Source organism: Pongo pygmaeus, chromosome 2 (assembly GCF_028885625.2).
Source record: "Pongo pygmaeus isolate AG05252 chromosome 2, NHGRI_mPonPyg2-v2.0_pri, whole genome shotgun sequence".
Taxonomy (NCBI): Eukaryota; Metazoa; Chordata; class Mammalia; order Primates; family Hominidae; genus Pongo; species Pongo pygmaeus.
Genome location: NC_085930.1, coordinates 142,349,355 through 142,372,751, shown reverse-complemented (window position 1 = coordinate 142,372,751; position 23,397 = coordinate 142,349,355). Strand labels below are relative to the sequence as shown.

General features: G+C 42.4%; 1 protein-coding gene across 1 annotated transcript in view; it reads right to left on the bottom strand.

Annotated features, from left to right (window-relative positions):
* Positions 1 to 671: 671 nt before the first annotated feature.
* LOC129032926 (uncharacterized) overlaps positions 672 to 23,397 on the bottom strand; it is a 31,821-nt gene continuing 9,095 nt past the window's right edge. The window contains exon 3 of the mRNA XM_054480856.2: positions 672 to 5,555. Coding sequence (XP_054336831.1) covers positions 5,490 to 5,555 — 66 coding nt within the window. The 3' untranslated portion in view covers positions 672 to 5,489. The remainder of the gene's footprint in view (positions 5,556 to 23,397) is intronic.

Here is a 23,397-nt window from a genome sequence, read left to right as displayed (position 1 = left end):
TGGTAGCTCATAGGATATGCCTTCTGGAAAAGTTGGAACAGCTTGTCGAGGAGGGGGTAGGAGGTGGGCTACCAGCCACTGCACAGCTGCCCAGATGGATGTCCAGTGGCACCTGACACTGAGGCAAGTGATCACTCCCAGAAAGGGCAAAGCATGGCCAGAGCTGCGATCCAGGCTGTAGCCCTTCTCAGGTCCCTGCAGTCACTTGTCCCCGTCACAGTCAGACATCAACACTGCAGAGGTTGGCTGGACTCAAAAAGATGTACTTTTACAGAGTTCAAAAAGATCTGGCCATCATCATTCAAGGGCTGAAAAATCACCCTAGGCTTACTGTGCCTCAACATAACTGAACAGGGAGCCTAGAGAACACAAAAAATCCTAGCGCCAGCCCAGTCACCCTTTCCTTGCCCATGTCCCAAGCCCTCACCTAAGGCATGTAGGCCTGAGTGCCAGCAGTGTGTCTAGAATCCGCAGTGAGCCTTTCTGGAAAGCTGGGAGGGAGGTGGCTTTTCTTAGTGGGCCTCAGTGATGGCCCTTGTCAAGCCAAGCAACTAGGGATAAGGAGGAAGGTGGGACTGACACCCTTCCTCAGAGAAGACTCAGCTGCCAGCTCCCAGGAGTTGCTGGTGCACACACCCAGCCAGTGCATGTTTAAAGCAGTTTACCCTCACTCCATCTTGGAGGCCGTGGACACATACACTTCACAGTGACAGTGTGACTCCAGCACAGCCCATGCGGGTGACTGGTGCAGGAGCCCTGCCTGGGCACACCCAGCCCCAGCTGGCTCATTGGTTTCAAGGGAGCTAGGGGGAAGCAGTGAACTGATGGGGATGTTCTATCCAGCAAACCAGCCCAGGCCCATGTGGCAGGACTTCTTGCCTTGGAGCTGGCTCAGCTGGAAGTTGGTGGCCTCTTCACCATGGCAATGACATAATGGTGGGTTTGTGAATCTGCAAAGGAGCAGAGAGGAAGAAGAGCCAAAGGAAGATGCCATATTGTCACTGATCTTCTGGAGCATGTACCATGCAGAACTCGGGATGCTAGGACCTCACCATCCCCCTGCAAGTGGCTAGGAAAAGAAAAAAAGCCCTTAATTGACAGGAGAGAGAACACCGTCCATTTTCAAGGCAATAAACACTAGTTCTTTTTTCTGCTAGTCCCTCCAAGCCAGTGGAGACAGGATCCTCGAGGGCACCAGCTATTACAGGGCCTACTGAGTGGAGCGCACTTAGGGAGAGCTTCAGTGCCCAGCCATCGTGATGTTTCTGCTTCTCCCTGAGGGCTTTTCTCCTTTTCCCGCTTTTCCCAACAGCAGTTCTCCCTGCAGCTCAAACACGAAGTAAAGGTGTGAGATGAAGGATGCAGGGGCATCCCAGGAATATGTCAGGGCCCTGCAAGAGTCAGACTGAGGCCAGCTGTGCTCACACACACTGATGACACGATAACACTAATGGACAAGTATGGGAAAGAGGCAAAGCCTCATTCTTAGACTCCCCCAAACCTCTCCTCACCATAAACCCAGGCCCATGTTCTGTTGCCCAGGCAGGGTTAGCACAAGGAAGAGGCAGTCAGGTCCGGTGTGTCTCCAGAGAGGGGCCTCTCATGGGTGAGACCCCACTGGGTGAGCAACAGACTCTGGACAGCATTCCCCTCTCAGGCTGGAGATACCCTACAGCCAGCAGCACCAGCTGAGTTTCTATTAAAATGTGCAAAGTTTACAGTCGCCCAGGAAAAGCCGACTTCCCAGCCCTCAGGAGTTAGCATCAGAGACAGCCTCCTTCAATCCAAAGAGCTCCAGCAACTTTGTTCCCTACTAAGTGTAATGCTGACAGGGCCCCTGCCACCCACACCCACCATTGCTGCAGTGTTGGACCGGAGACACTGGTCCCCAGGGAGAACACACCATCTTTTGACCCATAGAATTCTGCCATGATGGGCTTAAGGCTGTAGGGGGCCAGGCCTGCCTCAAACACTAAACCTCCATCAATGGTCACAGCATCTGCTTCATTTGCCTGAAAGAGAAGGGATCAAACCACGCATGACGCCCATCACCTCTGAGAAAGACTCCTCTAACCCTCTGCTAGAGACACTTGCTCAATAGACACTTGCATGACTCAAGCCTCCTTCGCCTCCATCACGTCACTGCTCAAAAGTCATCTCCTCAGTGAGGCCTTTCCTGACCACAGTCTTCAAAATACCCCCTCATGTATGCTGGATGCCACTTTGTTTTCCTTCTGAGCCTTATCAACCATGTGACAAACTCTGTTTATTGTTTGTCCTCCCCTCTGGAATGTAAGCTCCATGAAGGTGGAGGCATGTTTGTCTGTTCTATTCCCTACTCAATCCCAGCACCTAGAGGAGCACCTAGCACAGGTAGGTGTTCAGTAAACATTTGTTGGGTATGTGAGTGAATGCATTGTAGAATATTTCCATCCATAAGAAGTCAGATTTGGCACTCTCAAATGTGGATTCCCTTGGCAGGGATCTGTCAGCCAAAAGTTCCTTCCTTCAAGAAGCAAGCAACTTCACAGCCTCTTCTCCACAATGAGGTTGGATCATTTCCCTACCCATCATGGAAATCATTCTTTTTATTCATTTATTAATTGACATTAAAGCAACTTGAGTTTTTCTGAATTTACTATTATGTTTCTGTATGCCTCCCTTTTCCTCCATCCCACTTTGTCTTATAAATATTTTACAATATATATTCATATATGTATGTATATTTGTATCTATGTGTGTTTGTATAAAGTTAGGACTCTATTAAATGCATGCATCAGAAACTGACATGAATTACCTTAAGAAAAGGAGAGATTTAGTGTACAGGTAAAAGGGCAAGAAGGCCGCTGGGCCTTGTGAACACCATCAAGATGAGAAGCAGCGAGAATTGACATGGGTTTCAGTCCATCCCGTGGGCTCCAGCTCATGATTATGGCCTCCAGGTAGTTCTTGCCTTTTCCCACTTTACATATATCTTTCTTTCCTGACTGACTCCTCTTCAAACCCCAATAACAGATGCAAAAAGACAACAGTCTTATAGAGACTGCTTAACTAGCACCCACAACTGTATAAGGTCAAACTCCTCTAACAAATCTCTCCCTCTCTCTTCCCATAAACAAACACACACACACACACACACACACACACACACACTACAAAAATAGATGAAAATTTATGCACATCTTTATGACCCTTACTGAATATTTCTAAATTGGTTTCCAGAAATGATATAGAAATGTATGATTTATAATGCCAATAGCAATGCATACCAATTTCACTGCAAACCTACCAGTGAGAAGTGTTATCACTTTAGAAATGTCATTACATTACTAAATATAAACTGTTACTTTTAGAATGGTTTTATTTGCATTTATTTGTTTATTAAAAAGGATGAACATTTTTCCTTTATTGTTAATATTCTTAGTTGTAATGTCTTTTCTGCAAATGGCTTGTTTATAGTTTTTTTATTCTTCAGCATTTCTTATAAGTTTAAATGACATCTTTATATAGTTTGTGGTTTTGTTATAGCTAATGTGATTTTTTTTTGGCATGCTTAGGGCTTTTTAAAAACATTTCTTTGTCATGGTTTAAAATTTTTTACATTTCCAAATTTGTCTACTTTTGTAATTTATCTAGTTATGTCTATGTCTTTTAATCAAGTTGAGTCAAGCTGGGAATTTATTTTGGTGAATGGATTAAGAAGCTCACTTGATTATTTTTTCTGAATGGCTACCCAGTTGTCCAACTAAAGACTCCTTTCTCAGTCATTTGTTTGGCAAGTTTGCCTTATTATACTTATCTAAATCTAGTATACATGTATCAAAACACCACATTTACCCCATAAATATGTACAATTATTATTTGTCAAATAAAAATTCAATTTAATTTGATTTAAAGAACAAATCTACTTGTATCTTACCTAAATTTATTAAGCCTAGGACTCTCGTGCCCTAATGTCTATCACAGTTTGCATCTATATCATATCATGTAGATAATTAGGTAGTTGAATGGATATACAGAAAGCTGACAATGTATCTGAATTTTGTTCTCTTCCGGGTCTTCTATATATCTGCCAGTATCCTGTCCTGTGCAACACTGTTATTTAAATATGGTATAGTTTTAGGTAGGACTCAGCCACTCCCCTGCTACTTTTCTTTTTCATAATACAACTTTAAAATTTCAGCATGTACTTTTTCTCAAGAATTTTATAAATATTTTATTGATTCTTTTAAAAAGTCTGTATTTTGATTAAACTTATACTAAATTTATGAGTTAACTTTGGGAGAGTATGCAAGTATGTGATATTTAGTCTTTCCATCTGGGAATACAGCATGTGTTTTCATTTGTTAATAAATATTATTCACTTGTTACAGACTTTTATATTTTATTTATTTATTTATTATTTTATTTATTTATTTATTTTGAGACAGAGTCTCGCTCCGTTGCCCAGGCTGGAGTGTAGTAGCACAATCTTGGCTCACTGCAACCTCTGCCTCCTGGGTTATCCTGCTTCAGACTCCCAAGTAGCTGGGACTACAGGTGTGTGCCACCATGCCGGGCTAATTTTTGTATTTTTCTAAATGGCTAGAGATGGGGTTTCACCATGTTGGCCAGGCTGGTCTTAAGCACCTGACCTCAAGTGATCCACCCGTCTTGGCCTCCCAAAGTGCTGGGATTACAGGTGTGAGCCACCACACCCAGCCTATATTATATTGGTAAAAGCCTGGCAGATCTCTCATATAATATTTTTCCAGAAACATTTTTCTTTTTATTATTTTAAATGTAAATGAGATAACAATTTTGGGATTTTTTTCACAATTAACAACTGTTGGTATATGAAAACGACTTTATGATACATTTATCTTTTGCCAAACTAATGTATTCATTAATAAATAATTATAGCAACATTTCTCTTGATTCTACTATATTTTCTAGGCATTCCACCATCTGAAAATATTGGTGTTTTTGTTCGTTTCTTCTATCTCATATGCATTTTTTATCTTATTGCACTACCATAACTTCCAAAAACATTTAGTAATAATACTGACACTAGAGCTTCTTGTTTATTTCTGAGTCTTTATAGATTCTCTTTCAATGTAATGCTAGCTTTGCTTGACACAGGTATTTTACTGAGATTGAATCCTTCTCTATTAGTTATTTAATTATGATTAGGATTATGATTTTTGCTATCAATGAATGTTGAGCAGCTACATTTTTCTCTACCCACAGTCCTTGCATTTTCAGATCTTTGGCTTGTTTCTTTCTCCTCTAAAGCATGGTCTGGTTCCTGTGGGGAGAAAGCAATAAACAACAGCAAGTGCAGAAAAACAAAACGAAAGTATAGGCTCTCTTCCATTCTGTTTTAGGCAGCAGTGACTTAACTGCGATGGCCTCAATGTACTCAAGGGAAGACATTCTCTCCACGCAGGTGACAAGGGGACCATCTGCCGGGAACACTTTTTTCATATTGTCTCGGAAACTGGTGCAATTCATGGCCTCGTGATCTGACACGGCACACCATCTTCCAGTTTTCTCAGGAGCGGCCAGGCACAGCCCTAGGAGAGAGAGGCCAGAGGTGTAAAGGACCCACAGCACTCACTCTTCTGTGCTGGCAGAAGAGGTTAAAGACAAGATAAACGGTCAGCTGAGAAGGGTACACACAAATTCCGTAGGCTGCCTGGCTCACATGAATTCTCTGGGCCCATTTCTTTGATTCTGCCCCACCCCTCAGCTAAAAAAGCCAAAAGATTCCACCAAAAGTTAAACATAGAATTAGCATATAGTACAGCAATTTCACTTTTAGGTATATATCCAAAAGATTGACAACAGGGACTCAAAGGAACACAAGCACACGAATGTTCACAGCAGCACTATTCACAATAGCTGAATGGTGGAAACAACCCAAATGTGCATCAACAGATGAATGCATGAACAAAATGGGGAACAGCCAGATGATGGAATATTATTCCGTCATGAAAAGAATGAAGTACTGCTACATGCTGCATGAACCTCGAAAACTCCAACTTCAGTGAAAGGAGCCAGACACAAAAGGCTACCCATGATATGATTCCATTTATATGAATATCTAGACTAGGTACATCTATAGAGACAGGAAGGAAATTAATTGGTGGTTGCCATGTGCTGGGGGTGACGAAAATGGGTACTGACTGTATAATGGGTATGTGGTTTTCTTTTAGGGTGGTGAAAATGTTTTGGAGCTAGATGGAGGTGGTGGTTGTACAACATTTCCAATGCCCTAAATACCACTGATTTGTACACTTTTGAATAGTTAAATTGTGTTATGTGAATCTCACCTCAAAAAGGAAGAAAAAAAGAAAGCTTCCTACCTTCGTAGGTAGGGCCTAGTGATTTAGTCAGAATCTTTTTTTTTTTTAATTATACTTTAAGTTCTAGGGTACATGTGCACAACGTGCAGGTTTGTTACATATGTATACATGTGCCATGTTGATGTGCTGCACCCACTAACTCGTCATTTACATTAGGTATATCTCCTAATGCTATCCCTCCCCACTCCCCCCACTCCAAAACAGGCCCCAATGTGTGATGTTTCCCATCCTGTGTCCAAGTGTTCTCATTGTTCAATTCCCACCTATGAGTGAGAACATGCGCTGTTTGGTTTTCTGTCCTTGCGATAGTTTGCTCAGAATGATGGTTTCCGGCTTCATCCATGTCCCTACAAACAACATAAACTCATCCTTTTTTATGGCTGCATAGTATTCCATGGTGTATATGTGCCACATTTTCTTAATCCAGTCTATCATTGATGAACATTTGGGTTGGTTCCAAGTCTTTGCTATTGTGAATAGTGCCACAAGAAACATATGTGTGCATGTGTCTTTATAGCAGCATGATTTATAATCCTTTGGGTATATACCCAGTAATGGGATGGTTGGGTCAAATGGTATTTCTAGTTCTAGATCCTTGAGGAATCGCCACACTGTCTTCCACAATGGCTGAACTAACTGACACTCCCATCAACAGTGTAAAGGCATTCCTATTTTTCCACATCCTCTCTAGCACCTGTTGTTTCCTGACTTTTTAATGATCACCATTCTAACTGGTGTGAGATGGTGTCTCATTGTGGTTTTGATTTGCATTTCTCTGATGGCCAGTGATGATGAGCATTTTTTCATGTGTCTGTTGGCTGCATGAATGTCTTCTTTTGAGATGTGTCTGTTCATATCCTCTGCCCACATTTTGACGGAGTTGTTTGATTTTTTCTTGTAAATTTGTTTAAGTTCTTTGTAGAATCTGGATATTAGCCCTTTGTCAGATGGGTAGATTGCAAAAGTTTTCTCCTATTCTGTAGGTTGCCTGTTCACTCTGATGGTAGTTTCTTTTGCTGTGCAGAAGCTCTTTAGTTTAATTAGATCCCATTTGTCAGTGTTGGCTTTTGTTGCCATTGCTTTTGGTGTTTTAGACATGAAGTCCTTGCCCATGCCTATGTCCTGAATGGTATTGCCTAGGTTTTCTTCTAGGGTTTTTATGGTTTTAGGTCTAACATTTAAGTCTTTAATCCATCTTGAATTAATGTTTTTATAAGGTGTAAGGGAGGGATCCAGTTTCAGCTTTCTACATATGGCTAGCCAGTTTTCCCATCACCATTTATTAAATAGGGAATCCTTTCCCCATTTCTTGTTTTTGTCAGGTTTGTCAAAGATCAGATGGTTGTAGATGTGTGTGGTATTATTTCTGAGGACTCTGTTCTGTTCCATTGGTCTATATCTCTCTTTTGGTACCAGTACCATGCTGTTTTGGTTACTGTAGGCATGTAGTATAGTTTGAAGTCAGGTAGCAGGATGCCTCCAGCTTTGTTCTTTTGGCTTAGGATTGTCTTGGCAATGCAGGCTCTTTTTTGGTTCCATATGAACTTTAAAGTAGTTTTTTCCAATTCTGTGAAGCAAGTGATTAGTAGCTTGATGGGGATAGCATTGAATCTATAAATTACCTTGGGCAGTATGGCCATTTTCATGAAATTGATTCTTCCTATCCAAGAGCATGGAATGTTCTTCCATTTGTTTGTGTCCTCTTTTATTTCATTGAGTAGTGATTTGTAGTTTTTGAAGAGGTCCTTCACATCCCTTGTAAGTTGGATTCCTATGTATTTTATTCTCTTTGAAGCAATTGTGAATGGGAGTTCACTCATGATTTGGCTCTCTGTTTGTCTGTTATTAGTGTATAGGAATGCTTGTGATTTTTGCACGTTGATTTTGTATCCTGAGACTTTGCTGAAGTTGCTTATCAGCTTAAGGAGATTTTGGGCTGAGACGATGGGGTTTTCTAAATATACAATCATGTCATCTGCAAACAGGGAGAATTTGACTTCCTCTTTTCCTAATTGAATACCCTTTATTTCTTTCTCCTGCCTGATTCCCCTGGCCAGAACTTCCAACACTATGTTGAATAGGAGTGGTGACAGGGCATCCCTGTCTTGTGCCAGTTTTCAAAGGGAACGCTTCTAGTTTTTGCCCATTCAGTATGATATTGGCTGTGGGTTTGTCATAAATAGCTCTTATTATTTGGAGATACGTCCCATCAATACCTAATTTATTGAGAGTTTTTAGCATGAAGGTTGTTGAATTTTGTCAAAGGCCTTTTCTGCATCTATTGAGATAATAATGTGGTTTTTGTCTTTGGTTCTGTTTATATGCTGGATTAGTTTATTGATTTGCATATGTTGAACCAGCCTTGCATCCCAGGGATGAAGCCCACTTGATCATGGTGGATAAGCTTTTTGATGTGCTGCTGGATTCGGTTTCCCAGTATTTTACTAAGGATTTTTGCATTGATGTTCATCAGGGATATTGGTCTAAAATTCTCTTTTTTTGTTGTGTCTTTGCCAGGCTTTGGTATCAGGATGATGCTGGCCTCATAAAATGAGTTACGGAGGACTCCCTGTTTTTCTATTGATTGGAATAGTTTCAGAAAGAATGGTACCAGCTCCTCTTCGTACCTCTGGTAGAATTCGGCTGTGAATCTGTCTGGTCCTGGACTTTTTTTGGTTGGTAGGCTATTAATTATTGCTTCAATTTCAGAGCTTGTTATTGGTCTATTCAGGGATTCAACTTCTTCCTGGTTTAGTCTTGGGAGGGGGTATGTGTCCAGGAATTTATCCATTTCTTCTAGATTTTCTAGTTTATTTGTGTAGAGGTGTTTATAGTATTCTCTGATGGTAGTTTGTATTTCTGTGGGATCGGTGGTGACATCCCCTTTATCATTTTTTATTGCGTCTATTTGATTCTTCTCTCTTTCTTCTTTATTAGTCTTGCTAGCGGTCTATCAATTTTGTTGATCTTTTCAAAAAACCAGCTCCTGGATTCATTGATTTTTTGAAGGGTTTTTTTTGTGTCTCTATCTCCTTCAGTTCTGCTCTGATCTTAGTTATTTCTTGCCTTCTGCTAGCTTTTGAATGTGTTTGCTCTTGCTTCTCTAGTTCTTTTAATTGTGATGTTAGGGTGTCAATTTTAGATCTTTCCTGCTTTCTCTTGTGGGCATTTAGTGCTACAAATTTCCCTCTACATACTGCTTTAAATGTGTCCCAGAGATTCTGGTACATTGTGTCTTTGTTCTCACTGGTTTCAAAGAACATCTTTATTTCTGCCTTCATTTCATTATGTACCCAGTAGTCATTCAGGAGCAGGTTGTTCTGTTTCCATGTAGTTGAGCAGTTTTGAGTGAGTTTCTTAATCCTGAGTTCTAGTTTGATTGCACTGTGGTCTGAGAGACAGTTTGTTATAATTTCTGTTCTTTTATATTTGCTGAGGATTGCTTTACTTCCAACTATGTGGTTAATTTTGGAATAAGTGAAATGTGGTTCTGAGAAGAATGTATATTCTGTTGATTTGGGGTGGAGAGTTCTGTAGATGTCTATTAGGTCCGCTTGGTGCAGAGCTGAGTTCAAGTCCTGGATATCCTTGTTAACTTTCTGTCTCATTGATCTGTCTAATGTTGACAGTGGGGTGTTAAAATCTCCCATTATTATTGTGTGGGAGTCTAAGTCTCTTTGTAGGTCTCTAAGGACTTGCTTTATGAATCTGGGTGCTCCTGTATTGGGTGGGTATATATTTAGGATAGTTAGCTCTTCTTGTTGAATTGATCCCTTTACCATTATGTAATGGCCTTCTTTGTCTCTTCTGATCTTTGTTGGTTTAAAGTCTGTTTTATCAGAGACTAGGATTGCAACCAGTGCTTTTTTTTTTGTTTCCCATTTGCTTGGTAGATCTTCCTCCATCCCTTTAGTTTAAGCCTATATGTGTCTCTGCATGTGAGATGGGTCTTCTGAATACAGCACACTGTTGGGTCTTGACTCTTTATCCAATTTGCCAGTCTGTGTCTTTTAATTGGAGCATTTAGCCCATTTACATTTAAGGTTCATATTGTTATGTGTGAATTTGATCCTGTCATTACGATGTTAGCTGGTTATTTTGCTCATTAGTTGATGCAGTTTCTTCCTAGCTTTGATGGTCTTTACAATTTGGCATGTTTTTGCAGTGGCTGGTACCAGTTTTTCCTTTCCATGTTTAGTGCTTCCTTCAGGAGCTGTTATAAGGCAGGCCTGGTGTTGACAAAAGCTCTCAGCATTTGCTTGTCTGTAAAGGATTTTATTTCTCCTTCACTTAGGAAGCTTAGTTTGGGTGGATATGAAATTCTGGGTTGAAAATTCTTTTCTATAAGAATGTTGAATATTGGCCCCCACTCTCTTCTGGCTTGTAGAGTTTCTGCTGAGAGATCAGCTGTTAGTCTGATGAGCTTCCCTTTGTGGGTAACCCGACCTTTCTCTCTGGCTGCCCTCAACATTTTTTCCCTCATTTCAACTTGAATCTGACAATTATGTGTCTTGGAGATGCTTTTCTTGAGGAGTATCTTTGTGGCATTCTCTGTATTTCCTGAATTTGAATGTTGGCCTGCCTTGCTAGGTTGGGGAAGTTCTCCTGGATAATATCCTGCAGAGTGTTTTCCAACTTGGTTCCATTCTCCCCGTCAATTTCAGGTACACCAATCAGACGTAGATTTGGTCTTTTCACATAGTCCCATATTTCTTGGAGGCTTTGTTCATTTCTTTTTACTCTTTTTTCTCTAAACTTCTGTTCTCACTTCATTTCATTCATTTGATCTTCAATCACTGATACCCTTTCTTCCACTTGATCGAATCGGCTACTGAAGCTTGTGCATGCATCACGTAGTTCTCGTGCCATGGTTTTCAGCTCCATCAGGTCATTTAAGGTCTTCTCTATGCTGTTTATTCTAGTTAGCCATTCATCTAACCTTTTTTCGAGGTTTTTAGCTTCTTTGCAATGGGTTTGAACATCCTCCTTTAGCTCGGAGAAGTTTATTATTACCGATTGTCTGAAGCCTTCTTCTCTCAATTCGTCAAAGTCATTCTCTGTCCAGCTTTATTCCATTGCTGGTGGGGAGCTGCATTCCTTTGGAGGAGAAAGGGCGCTCTGATTTTTAGAATTTTCAGGTTTTCTGCTCTGGTTTCTCTCCATCTTTGTGGTTTTATCTACCTTTGGTCTTTGATGATGGTGACGTACAGATGGGGTTTTGGTGTGGATGTCCTTTCTGTTTGTTAGTTTTCCTTCTAACAGTCAGGACCCTCAGCTGCAGGTCCGTTGGAGTTTGCTGGAGGTCCACTCCAGACCCTGTTTGCCTGGGTATCACCAGTGGAGCCTGCAGAACAGCAAATACTGCAGAACAGCAAATGTTGCTGCCTGATCGTTCCTCTGGAAGCTTCGTCTCAGATGGGCACCCAGCCATAGGAGGTGTCAGTCGGCCCCTACTGGGAGGTGCCTCCCAGTTAGGCTACTCGGGGGTCAGGGACCCACTTGAGGAGGCAGTCTGTCCATTCTCAGATCTCAAACTCCTTGCTGGGAGAACCACTACTCTCTTCAAAGCTGTCAGACAGGGATGTTTAAGTCTGCAGAAGTTTCTGTTGTCTTTTGGTCAGCTGTGCCCTGCCCCCAGAGGTGGAGTCTACAGAGGCAGGCAGGTCTCCTTGAGCTGCGGTGGGCTCCACCCAGTTCAAGCTTCCGGGCCACTTTGTTTACCTACTCAAGCCTCAGCAGTGAGGGGCGCCCCTCCCCCAGCCTCACTGCTGCCTTGCAGTTCGATCTCAGACTGCTGTGCTAGCAATGAACGAGGCTCCATGGGTGTGGGACCCTCTGAGCCAGGTGTGGGATACAATCTCCTGGTGTGCCATTTGCTAAGACCATTGGAAAAGTGCAGTATTAGGGTGGGAGTGACCCGATTTTCCAGGTGCCGTCTGTCACGGCTTCCCTTGGCTAGGAAAAGGAATTCCCCAACCCCTTGCACTTCCCAGGTGAGGTGATGTCTCGCCCTGCTTCGGCTCACACTCTGTGGGCTGCACCCGCTGTCCTGCACCCACTGTCCAACAAGCCCCAGTGAGATGAACCTGGTACCTCAGTTGGAAATGCAGAAATCACCTGTCTTCTGCGTAGCTCAGGCTGGGAGCTGTAGACTGGAGCTGTTCCTATTCGGCCATCTTGGAACCTCAGATCCTAGTCAGTATCTTAACTTCGGTGACTCAAAGTTTACATGGTACTAATTGCGGGGGCATTAAAATCAGTGACTTTAGTTCACTGGCATTGGAAGCTGCAATAATTAGTGTAGAGAGCACTAGAAAGGCAAAAGGCTGTTTACAAATCTGTAGTATTTAGGCAAAACGTTATTTAAATGAACTGTAGAAGGTGGAGTTTACAATAATAACAGCTACCATTTTTGGCTGAGCCCCCATATGTCAGGCAGTGTGCCAAGCACGTTTCTTTCCTCTAATTTTCACAGTTATTACTGTATCCTGTTTTAGAGATGAAATTTTTTAAAAAAACTGTCAGGGAATTAAATAACTGGAGTTCAACTTAATATTTGAACCATCTGGGTCTGTTTGACTCCAAAACCTATACTGCCTTTTAACTGTCTATAGGTAGGAAATATTAAAAGAAATAGTACAGAAGGTGCCAAATTACCTTACACAGAATCCTACGCCAGTGATGAAAGGGACAAATAGAGCCCTTCAAATTTACTTGAAAACATCTTCAGTAATAGCAAGACAGGGTAAGAAGCACAACCGAGGGAGTGGAATTATGCAGGCCATGTGCCTTTGTGTGGAATGTCAAGATAAGGCCTTTTTTAGAAGTCAGTATTTTCAGTCACCACTGTACTTATGTCAAAAAAAAAAAAAAAAAAGAAAAGAAATAAAAGGTGGAGAGTAGCTGGATGCCATACTGTGTGCCTACAATCCCAGCTGCTAGGGAGGTTGAGGCTGGAGGATTGTTTGAGCCCAAGGAGTCTGAGACCAGCCTGGGAAACATAGTGAGACTTGTCTCTACAAAAAATACAAAATTAGCTAGGTGTGGTGGCATGTGCCTGTAGTTCCAGCTACTCAAGAGGCTGAGGTGGGAGGATCTCTTGAGCCCATGAGGTTGAGACTGCAGTGAGCCATGATTGTGCCACTGCTCTCCAGCCTGGGCAACAGAGTGAGAACCTGTCTCCAAAAAAAGAAAGAAAAAAAAGAAAAAGAAAAAAAAGTGTGAGTAAAAGCCAGGAAGCCTCCCATCATTTAAAAAAAATGGAGAAAAATTTCACATAGAAACATCATACAAGACTATATATGGATGTAGGAATGGCCAATAAGAACATGAAAGATCCTCACATCGTGAGTCCCCAGAGAAATGTAAATTAAAACCACATAGAGATTGATTTCACTACATACCTATTAGAATGCATACCTATTAGAATGGCTAACTGTGAAAAGACTGACACCACCAAGCACCGGCAGGACATGGAGCAGCTGAAACTCTTATATGCTGCTGGTGGGAATGTAAAATGGTACAACTACTCAAAGTCAAGCTGAACATACACTTACCAGTATGACCCAGTAATTCTAGATATTTAACCAAAAGAAATGAAAATACATGTCCTCCCAAAGACTTGTCCACTAATGTTCATGGCAGCTTTATTCATAATAGCCCCAAATGGGAGACAATCTAAACATCCATCAACAAGTGAATGGGTGAACAAGCTGTGGTAAAGCCATTCAATAGAGTACTACCCAATAATAAAAAACAATGAAGCATGCTACACACAAGAACATGGATGAATCTCAAAATAATTATGTTGAGTAAAAAAAAAAAAAAAAGCCAAACAAAGCACAATATACTGTATGATTCCACTTAGGTGAAATCCTACAAAAGACAAAACTTATCTATAGTGGCAGAAAGTAGGAATGACTGGGGGCATTTTGTGGGTGATGAAAATGTCATTTATCTTGGTGATAATTACATCAATAGTTATATTTGCGAAGATTCACTGAACTATATGTATACTTTAACTGAGTGCATGGTATTATACTATAGTTAAATCATACATCAATAAAAATGACTTAAAGGCCAGGTGCAGTGGCTAACACCTGTAATCCCAACACTTTGGGAGGCTGAGGCAGAAGAATCACTTGAGCCCAGGAGTTCGAGACTAGCCTGGGCAAGATGGTGAGACTCCATCTCTACAAAAATTTAAAAAATTAAAAGTTAGCTGGGCTGGCCAGGTGTGGTGGCTCATGTCTGTAATCCCAGCACTTTGGGAGGCCAAGGCAGGTGGATCATGAGGTCAGGAGATCGAGACCAGCCTGACCAACATGGTGAAACCCCATCTCTACTAAAAACACAAAAATTAGCCAGGTGTGGTGGCGTCCACCTGTAATCCCAGCTACTCAGGAGGCTGAAGCAGGAGAATCGCTTGAACCTGGGAGGTGGAGGTTGCAGTGAGCCAAGATCATGTCACTGCACTCCAGCCTGGGTGACAGAGTGAGACACCATCTCAAAAAAAAAAAAAAAAAAAAAAATAGCTGGGCCAAAGGAAACTATCATCAGAGTGAACAGGCAACCTACAGAATAGGAGAAAATTTTTGCAATCTATCCATCTGACAAAGGGCTAATATCCAGAATCTACAAGAAACTTAAACAAATTTACAAGAAAAAGCAAACAACCCCATCAAAAAGTGGGCGAAGGATATGAACAGACACTTCTTAAAAGAAGACATTTATGCGGCCAAAAACATATTAAAAAAAGCACAACATCACTGGTCATTAGAGAAATGCAAATCAAAACCACAATGAGATACCATCTCATGCCAGTTAGAATGGCAATCATTAAAAAGTCAGGAAACAACAGATGCTGGAGAGGATGTGGAAAAATAGGAATGCTTTTACACTGCTGGTGGGAGTATCAGTTAGTTCAGCCATTGTGGAAGACAGTGTGGTGATTCCTCAAGGTTCTAGAACCAGAAATACCATTTGACCAGAAATACCATTTGACCCAGCAATCCCATTACTGGGTATATACCCAAAGGACTATAAATCATTGTACTATAAAGACACATGCACCTGTATATTTATTGCAGCACTATTCACAAGAGCAAAGACTTGGAACCAACCCGAATGCCCATCAATGATAGACTGGATTAAGAAAATGTGGCACATATACACCATGGAATACTATGCAGCCATAAAAAAGGATGAGTTCATGTTCTTTGCAGGGACATGGACGAAGCTGGAAACCATCATTCTCAGCAAAATAACACAGGAACAGAAAACCAAATACCACGTTCTCACTCATAAATGGGAGTTGAACAATGAGAATGCATGGACACAGGGAGGGGAATAGCACACACCAGAGCCTGTTGGGAGGTGGGGGACTAGGGGAGGGATAGCATTAGGAGAAATACCTAATATAGATGACGGGTTGATGGGTGCAGCAAACCACCACGGCATATGTATACCTATGTAACAAACCTGCACGTTCTGCACTTGTATCCCAGAACTTAAAGTATTATAATAAAAAAAAATTTTTAAAAATTAGCTAGGCATGGTGATGCACACCTGTAGTCCCAGCTACTGAGGAGGGTGAGATAGGAGGATCGCTTGAGCCTAGGTGTTTGAGGTTGCAGTGAGCTATGATCATACCACTGCACTCCAGCCTGGGTGACAGAGACACATCCTGTCTCTATAAAAAAGAAAAAAAAAAAAAAGAAATGATTTTTGTTGTTGTTTTTTGTTTGTTTGTTTATTGCTTTTTGCTTTTGAGACAGAGTCTTGCTCTGTTGCCCAGGCTGGAGTGCAGTGGCGCGATCTTGGCGCAATCTTGGCTCACTGCAACCTCTGCCTCCCGGGTTCAAGTGATTCTCCTACCTCAGCCTCCCGAGTAGCTGGGATTGCAGGTGCCTGCCACCACACCTGACTAATTTTTGTATTTTTAGTAGAGACAGCATTTCACCATCTTGGCCAGGCTGGTCTTGAACTCCTGACCTCGTGATCCACCCACCTCGGCTTCCCAAAGTGCGAGGATTACACCACGCCCGGCCAATAAATGATTTTTAAAAGAAAGAGAAAGTGTGTGCAAGCAAGCTAAGCCAGAGTCAAGTAACCTAGACTAGGTCACTCACAAAAAGCACTGGCCATATGACAATTTAAAGCAGAGGTAATCAGAGCCCACTGTGAATATTTCAGACTGATCCTGAAACGGGAAAGCTGCTGATGCTCACCAAATAGAGAAAGTTCTTAAGCAAGGGCAAGAAGTTGAGAAAGGAGGTGGAGGCCAAGGCGGAGGTACAGGCTGTCTGAGCCCTTGGCTCCTGGCTCTTGCAGGGCATACCAATAACTGCCCCCTTCCCTTTGGTCTTTTTTATTCAAGCTACTTTGCATTTTCTGTCATTTGCCACCAGAATAATTCTTGTTTGACTAGAACACTGAGCTTTGAAGAAAGCATATCCCAGACTCTGGCCTGGTCCAGCAGCCAAGAAGGAGGGAAGGTGAATGAGGAGGCTGAAATGGGCAGCTCTTGTCTCTGGTTTGTAAACACAGGGTGAATTGGGAAAATGAACTTTTGGTCAGAGCCTGACATTGCCAGGACAAGAGACAGAGGAAGAACAGCACAAGCCCTATTCAAGAAGAATTTAGGAACGATCCCAGCGGGGCTGCACTCTGGGTTTCCTTGTGACTGCAGTTGAACTACAACTGTGCTCTGCCTTCCGGCCTTCCCTAGCCCCAGCAGAGCTCCCTGTGTGGCCCCACGTGGCCGTGCTGAGCCAGGGAGGGGCCACCACAGCATCCCCTTCTCTTCGTGCCTTCCTCTTGCTCTGCCCTTCACCCCTCACCCCACATAAGATACCCTACCCCAGAAATTATTTACAACAGCCTCAGACATGACAGAACCAGGGCTGGACAGAACCAACAGTTGCTGAGCCAGGGAGGGCCCTTCACATGCATGAGTTCATTGACTTTGCATCACTCCCCTCCTCAAATCACCCCGCCAAGAGCCCTGGAGGAGCCCACCCTCGGAAAACAGGAAGGGGCCCTTTGCATTTATGTGCAGATTTTTACCAGTGTAACTCACCTGTGCCTAGAGCTCTGCATGCCACTAGACACAGTATCTCATTTTCACAGTAATTGTGTGTTTGTTGTGAAAATGCAATTATTAGTGAATGAAACCAGCTCAGAGATGTCAAGGGAGAGCTCAGAGTCACACAGCAGTGAGTGACAGGTGGATCTCATTCTACGGTGATTGTTTTTTCCCTATATCTCTCTACCTCTCTGTTGTGTGGTAAAAGTACTGGAAACACTGTTCAGTTTGAGGCGAGAAAAACCCTTCTGGTAAGATGTTAGGCACACCTGACATGTGTCCTGCCTGCTCCTCCCCCTCACTTAATAATAACCCTTAAGTCCCAGGGAGAAAAAATCCCTTCTCTCCTCTAATCCCATTTCTTTCACTGTAAACGAGATCAACAGCCTCTAGTCCAGGGGTCATGAACTTACTCTGTCATGGGCTAAAGAGTAAATACTTTAGTGTCTGTGGCAACTACTCAACTCTGACCTTGAAGCCTATGAAAGTTGATCATACAGAAGTGGGTTATTTTTGTCATACCCAACTAAAACACAGTGAGAAGTCGGGGCAAAAAAGCACTCAGGGCACATAGCATTGCTCCACATGTGAAATTCTTTGCAAGCCTGGCTGCTGAAACTGCCTGTTGTAACCTGAGACCAGTTGTAGTTAACAGCTGCTGAAACCTGCTGTGACTCTAAGGCTAATTTTACCTGTTATAGTCCCTCACTAGTCAGGACTTGCCAGTTCCCCAAAATTTTACTTTTGCCAATGAACTTTCTAGAAGAACATTTCTCCTTTTCTATGAAACCTCCAATCTTCTCTTTGTCCTTTGGACATATAGAAGACCACCCAGTCTGTGTGTATGCTCAGAATTTCAATTCTTGCTTCCCAAATAAAATGTTTTAAACTTAGGGATATTTGACTTGGACAAGCCTGAAAGCTGTCATATAGACAATATTTAACCGAATGATCATGATTGCATTCTAATAAAATTTTATTTATGGACACTGAAATTTGAATTTTATATAATTTTCATGTCACATAATATTGCTCTTTTGATTTCCCCTTCAATCTTTTTTTTTTTTTTTTTTTTTAACAGAGTCTCACTCTGTCGCCCAGGCTGGAATGCAGTGGTGTGATCTCGGCTCACTGCAACCTCCGTCTCCTGGGTTCAAGAGATTCTCATGCCTCAGCCTCCGGAGTAGCTGGGACTACAGTCGCCCGCCACCACACCCGACTAATTTTTGTATGTTTAGTAGAGACGGGGTTTCATCATGTTGGCCAGTCTGGTGTGGAACTCCTGACGTCAGGTGATACACCGCCTCGGCCTCCCAAAGTGTTGGGATTACAGACCTGAGCCACCGCGTCTGGCCTTTCCCTTTCAACCATTTAAAGATGTAAAAAGCATTCTCGGCTCATCTGGGTGTATACAACATCAAGCCGCAGACAGGATTTGGCCAGCTAGTCATAGTCTACAATCCTCTCCCTAGTCAATGGGGTTTCTGCGAGGACCTAAGTGTCAGGTGCGCCGGCGTGGAGAAAGCACTTTCAGGCGTGCATCGCAGCCCCTCAGGCCCGCTGGCTGTCCGGTTGTCGCGCAGGGTCCCGCTGTGACCGACCCGCTGCTGGCACCCAGTGCCTCCCCGGAGCACCTTGCAGCGCCGGCCCCCACCTCGACTCCCAGCACTCACTCACCCAGGGCCCCGGCGCACAGCAGGGCGCAGATAGCGAGCCTCATTCTCCGTGGCTGGCGCGCGTCACCCACCCCACTCTCGCGCCTCGTCCGGCTTTACCCCGCCGGAGCAAGCAGCGCCACCTGGGAAAGGTTCGCCCACCAGGGCTGATAGCCCTCGCCACTCCTCGCACTCCTCCCGTGGGGCAGCCAGCGAGCAGCTTGTGCCCTCCGTGGGACCGGAGGGCTGCAAGATGCGAGCCTCTCTCCCGCCCCCTGCCCAGCGCCGGGGTCTGCGAGGCTGCACTTCGGGGAAGGGGGCAGCACCCTGGAGCCTGAGCAGCTTCGGAGCGCACTAGTCTGGCCGCTTTACAACCCAGAGAGAGATCCGCGGGGGGTCCCAGGTGAGTTACTATACGCAGGTTTCTGACCCCCGGACCCTCATCTAGCCCAGCAGCTCCTAAACATCTCAAAAACACAAAAGCTTAGGGATTCGGGGGCTGTCCATAGGGTGAAAAGTGTGGGTTCTTCCCCAGGAAAGCACGCGCTCTCATACACCCAACGTTTTGAACACAATTCTCAAGGATTCTCAGATTCTTCCTCCCAAAGGGGTCTCCATCGAGAGAATGGACCACTCCTGGGTCCTCTCGGAAACTCCACCCAAATGACACTGTCCCCAGCAGCCCTCTGCTCTGGGAGGCCAAAGTCAGGTGAAGCGCTGAACCCAGAGAGGGCGATCTCTCCTCGCCCCTGCAGCCCGATCCTGCTCAAGTCTGTGACTTCTGCCTGGGGAAAATCTGAATTTAAATACAATTTTAAGAACTTTTAATTAAAGTATAATAAATATACATAGAACGTCACATGTTCTAAATAAATGTACGGCTTAATTATCATCAAATGAACACACCCACATAACCAGCACCCACATCAAGAAACAAAACGTTAACAAAGCTGGCACAACCCCCTCCCACAAAGGTACCCATTATCTTGACTTCTAACACATAGACTAATTCTGCTGATTTTTGAGCTTTATGCAGATGGAATCATACCATACGTACCATTCTGTGTTTGGCCTCTTTCACTGGAGATGCTATGTGTGAGATTCACCTATGTTGTGTATAGTTGCCCTTTTTTCATTCTCAGCGTTGCACATTCTACACTGTGTATGCAGTACATTTTATCTTTCCTCCTGATCGTTGTAGTTTTTATGTGGGCTCTTAAGGATAGTGCTGCTGTGGATATAATTTTAACTTTATTTTCTATCTGTTGCTGGTATCTGAAAAAAACAATTGGTTTTTGTATATTGACCTTGAATCCAGTGATCTTGCTGAATTGTCTTATTAGTTGGAATTGCTTCCTTCCTATGCACATCCTTATATCTTATATGAATAACGTCAGTTTTGTTTTTTCCTTTCAGATCCTTAGGAATCTCTTTCCTCTTGACTTACTGCACTGGCTAGAACTCACATTACATTCTACTACATGTCTTTTCGTGCGCTTAGGGATGCATCACTGCAGGGTTTCCCCATACATCATGAAGTAGATGTATGTTCAGCTTTAATAGTTACTGCCGAACTATTAATACAATATTGAGTAGAAGGGTGATAGGGAAAGTTTTCAATAATTCTCCATTATGCAAAATTTTTGCTGGTGTTTTGTTTTGTTTTAAATATTATTAACCATATTAAGGAACTTTCCTTCCTTCCTGGGTTGCCTAAATTTTTTAAAAATCATGAATGGGTGTTGCATTTTGTCAAGTATTTTTTTCTGCACCTAAGATACTCATATGATTCCCTTTTCTTTTATGTTAATGTGGTAAACGCCTCTTATTCTTTCTCTCTTTCCTTTTTTCTTTCTCTTTCTCTTTCTTTCCTTTTTCTGTCCCCCTCCCCTCCCCTCCTCTCCCTTCCCCTTCCTTTCCCTCCCTTCCCCTTCCCTTCCCTTCCCTCTTGCTTGGGTCCTGCTCTATTGCCCAGGCTGGAGTGCAGCTGTGGGATCATAGTTCAGTGAAGGCTCCACCTCCTAGGCTCAAGTGATCCTCCCTCCTCAACCTCCCAAGTAGCTGGGGCTACAGCAGTGCACCACCACGCTGGACTCCTTTAATTGATTTTTAAATGTTAAACTACTCTTACATTCCTGGAATAAACTCCACTTGGCTATTACGTATAACATTTTTTTACACATTGCTGAACTTGATTACTTTTTTTTTTTAGGATTTTTTGCATTTGCTTTCATGAGAGAAATCATTCTGCAGTTTTCTTTATCTCAATGTCACTAAAAGTTTGGTTTCAAGGTTTTAATGACTCATAAAATGAACTGTAATATGCTACTTCTTTTCTTATTCTCTGGAAGATACTGTGTAAGAATAGCGTTCTTTCTTTCTTAAATGTTTGGAAGGCCTCACCAGCGAAGCCACCTGTGTTTAGAGTTTTACTTGTGGAAAAGTTTTTGATAACAGATTGAGTTTCTTAAATAGCTAGAGAAATATCCAGATTTTATGATCCTTCAAGTTTCAACATTGGTAAGTTTTTTTTTAAAGAAATTTGTCCATTTTATCTAATTTTCAAATTTATTGATATAAAATCATTCACAATCTTATACTTTGACATTTTTAGTATCTGGTATTTAATATTTTCATTGCTGATATTAGTGATTTATGTTTACTACTTTCCTTGATTAGTATTGCCACGATTTTACCTATTTCATTAATCTTTTCAGAGAATCAACCTTGGCTTTGCTGTTTTTCTCTATTGTACATTCATTTATTATTTCATTGATTTCTGCTCTGTTGACTTTCTTTGAGTTTTGGTCTTTCTCTAGCTTCTTTATTGTTTTTCTTTCTTTCTTTCTTTCCTTTCTTTTTTTCTTTCTTCTCCTTCTCCTCCTTTTTCTTCTTCTTTTTTTTTTTCTTTTGACAGAGTCTCGCTCTATCGCCCAGGCTGGAGTGAAGTGGCATGATTGCGGCTCATTGTAACCTCTGCCTCCTGGGTTCAAGTGATTCTCCTGCCTCAGCCTCCTGAGTAGCTGGGATTACAGGCATTAGACAGAGCACTCGGCTAATTTTTTTATTTTTATTTTTATTTTTATTTTTTAGTGGAGATGGAGTTTCACCATGTTGTTCAGGCCAGTCTCGAACTCCTGGCCTCAAGTGATCTGCCTGCCTTGGCCTCCCAAAGTGCTGAGATTACAGCTGTGAGCCACCACGCCTGGCCTCTCTTGCTTTTTTTTTTTCTTTTAAGGCAGTTAAGGTCATTGATTTTTCAGCCTCTCTTCTCTATTATATGTGATAAAGGCTATAAATTTCCCTATAAGCATTCCTTTTCTTGATATATTATAACTTCATGGTTATTCAGTTCAAAATATATTCTAATTTTATTGTGATTTCTTATTCAACTCATGCTTTATTGAGAAATTGCTTGACTATCCAGGTGGGCCAATATCATCACAAGGGTTCTTTAAATGTAGAAGCAGAGCCTCCAGAAAGGAACTCAGCCCTGCTGACATCTTGATTTAAGCCCAGTGAGACCCACTTCAGACTTCTGACCTCCAAAACTGTAAGATATTAAGTTTTGTTACGGTAGTAACAGGAAACGCATATACTTGATATATTTATTGGAGCCTTTCAAGGTGTGGCATTATCTTTTTATCTTCCATTTCATGGAACTTCAAATTGTGCCAAGTATCTTAAGGAGAAAACTGGCCCTTTGTCAAGCTTAGTTCTCTGCTCCTCCCTTCTCAATGGGATCTTGCCTCCACTTCTGTTTTTCCAGCCCTGAGACTGCCATCAGCTTGGCTGGTTTCTCTGTAAGCCAGCAGCGACCCTCTGCTCAGGCAAAGCCAGATTCCCCTGGCCATGTGCCGAGTGGTTCATCTTTAACTGTCCTGACTCTCCCTTCACTTATTCATACATTTGAAAAGAAATAGGGTCTATGAGGGCAGAGATCACTTTTTTCTTGTCCAATATTCTAATACAAGGTTGGAAAACAGTGTCTGCTATAATATTGGGCTCAAAAATCAAACAGATCAATAAATGCACACAAATGTCTCAAAAGTGGGTTGAGCAATCTCCTATGCAGGCCTATGGACAAAAACCAAATAAAGTCCAGAAGTGATCGTTCCTTCTAAGGTTAATTATCCACCTAAAACTAACATAGCCTAAATCCAATAGCAGCCACTGTGCCCCGACCCTAGATTACATCAAACTCTGAAAACTTCGTGTGTACTGGGACAAAGTCATATTGCAAAGATAGGACATTCAAAGTACTAAAGTCATTTCTGTGCTTTGGTACAGACTCTCATAAATAGCGAAG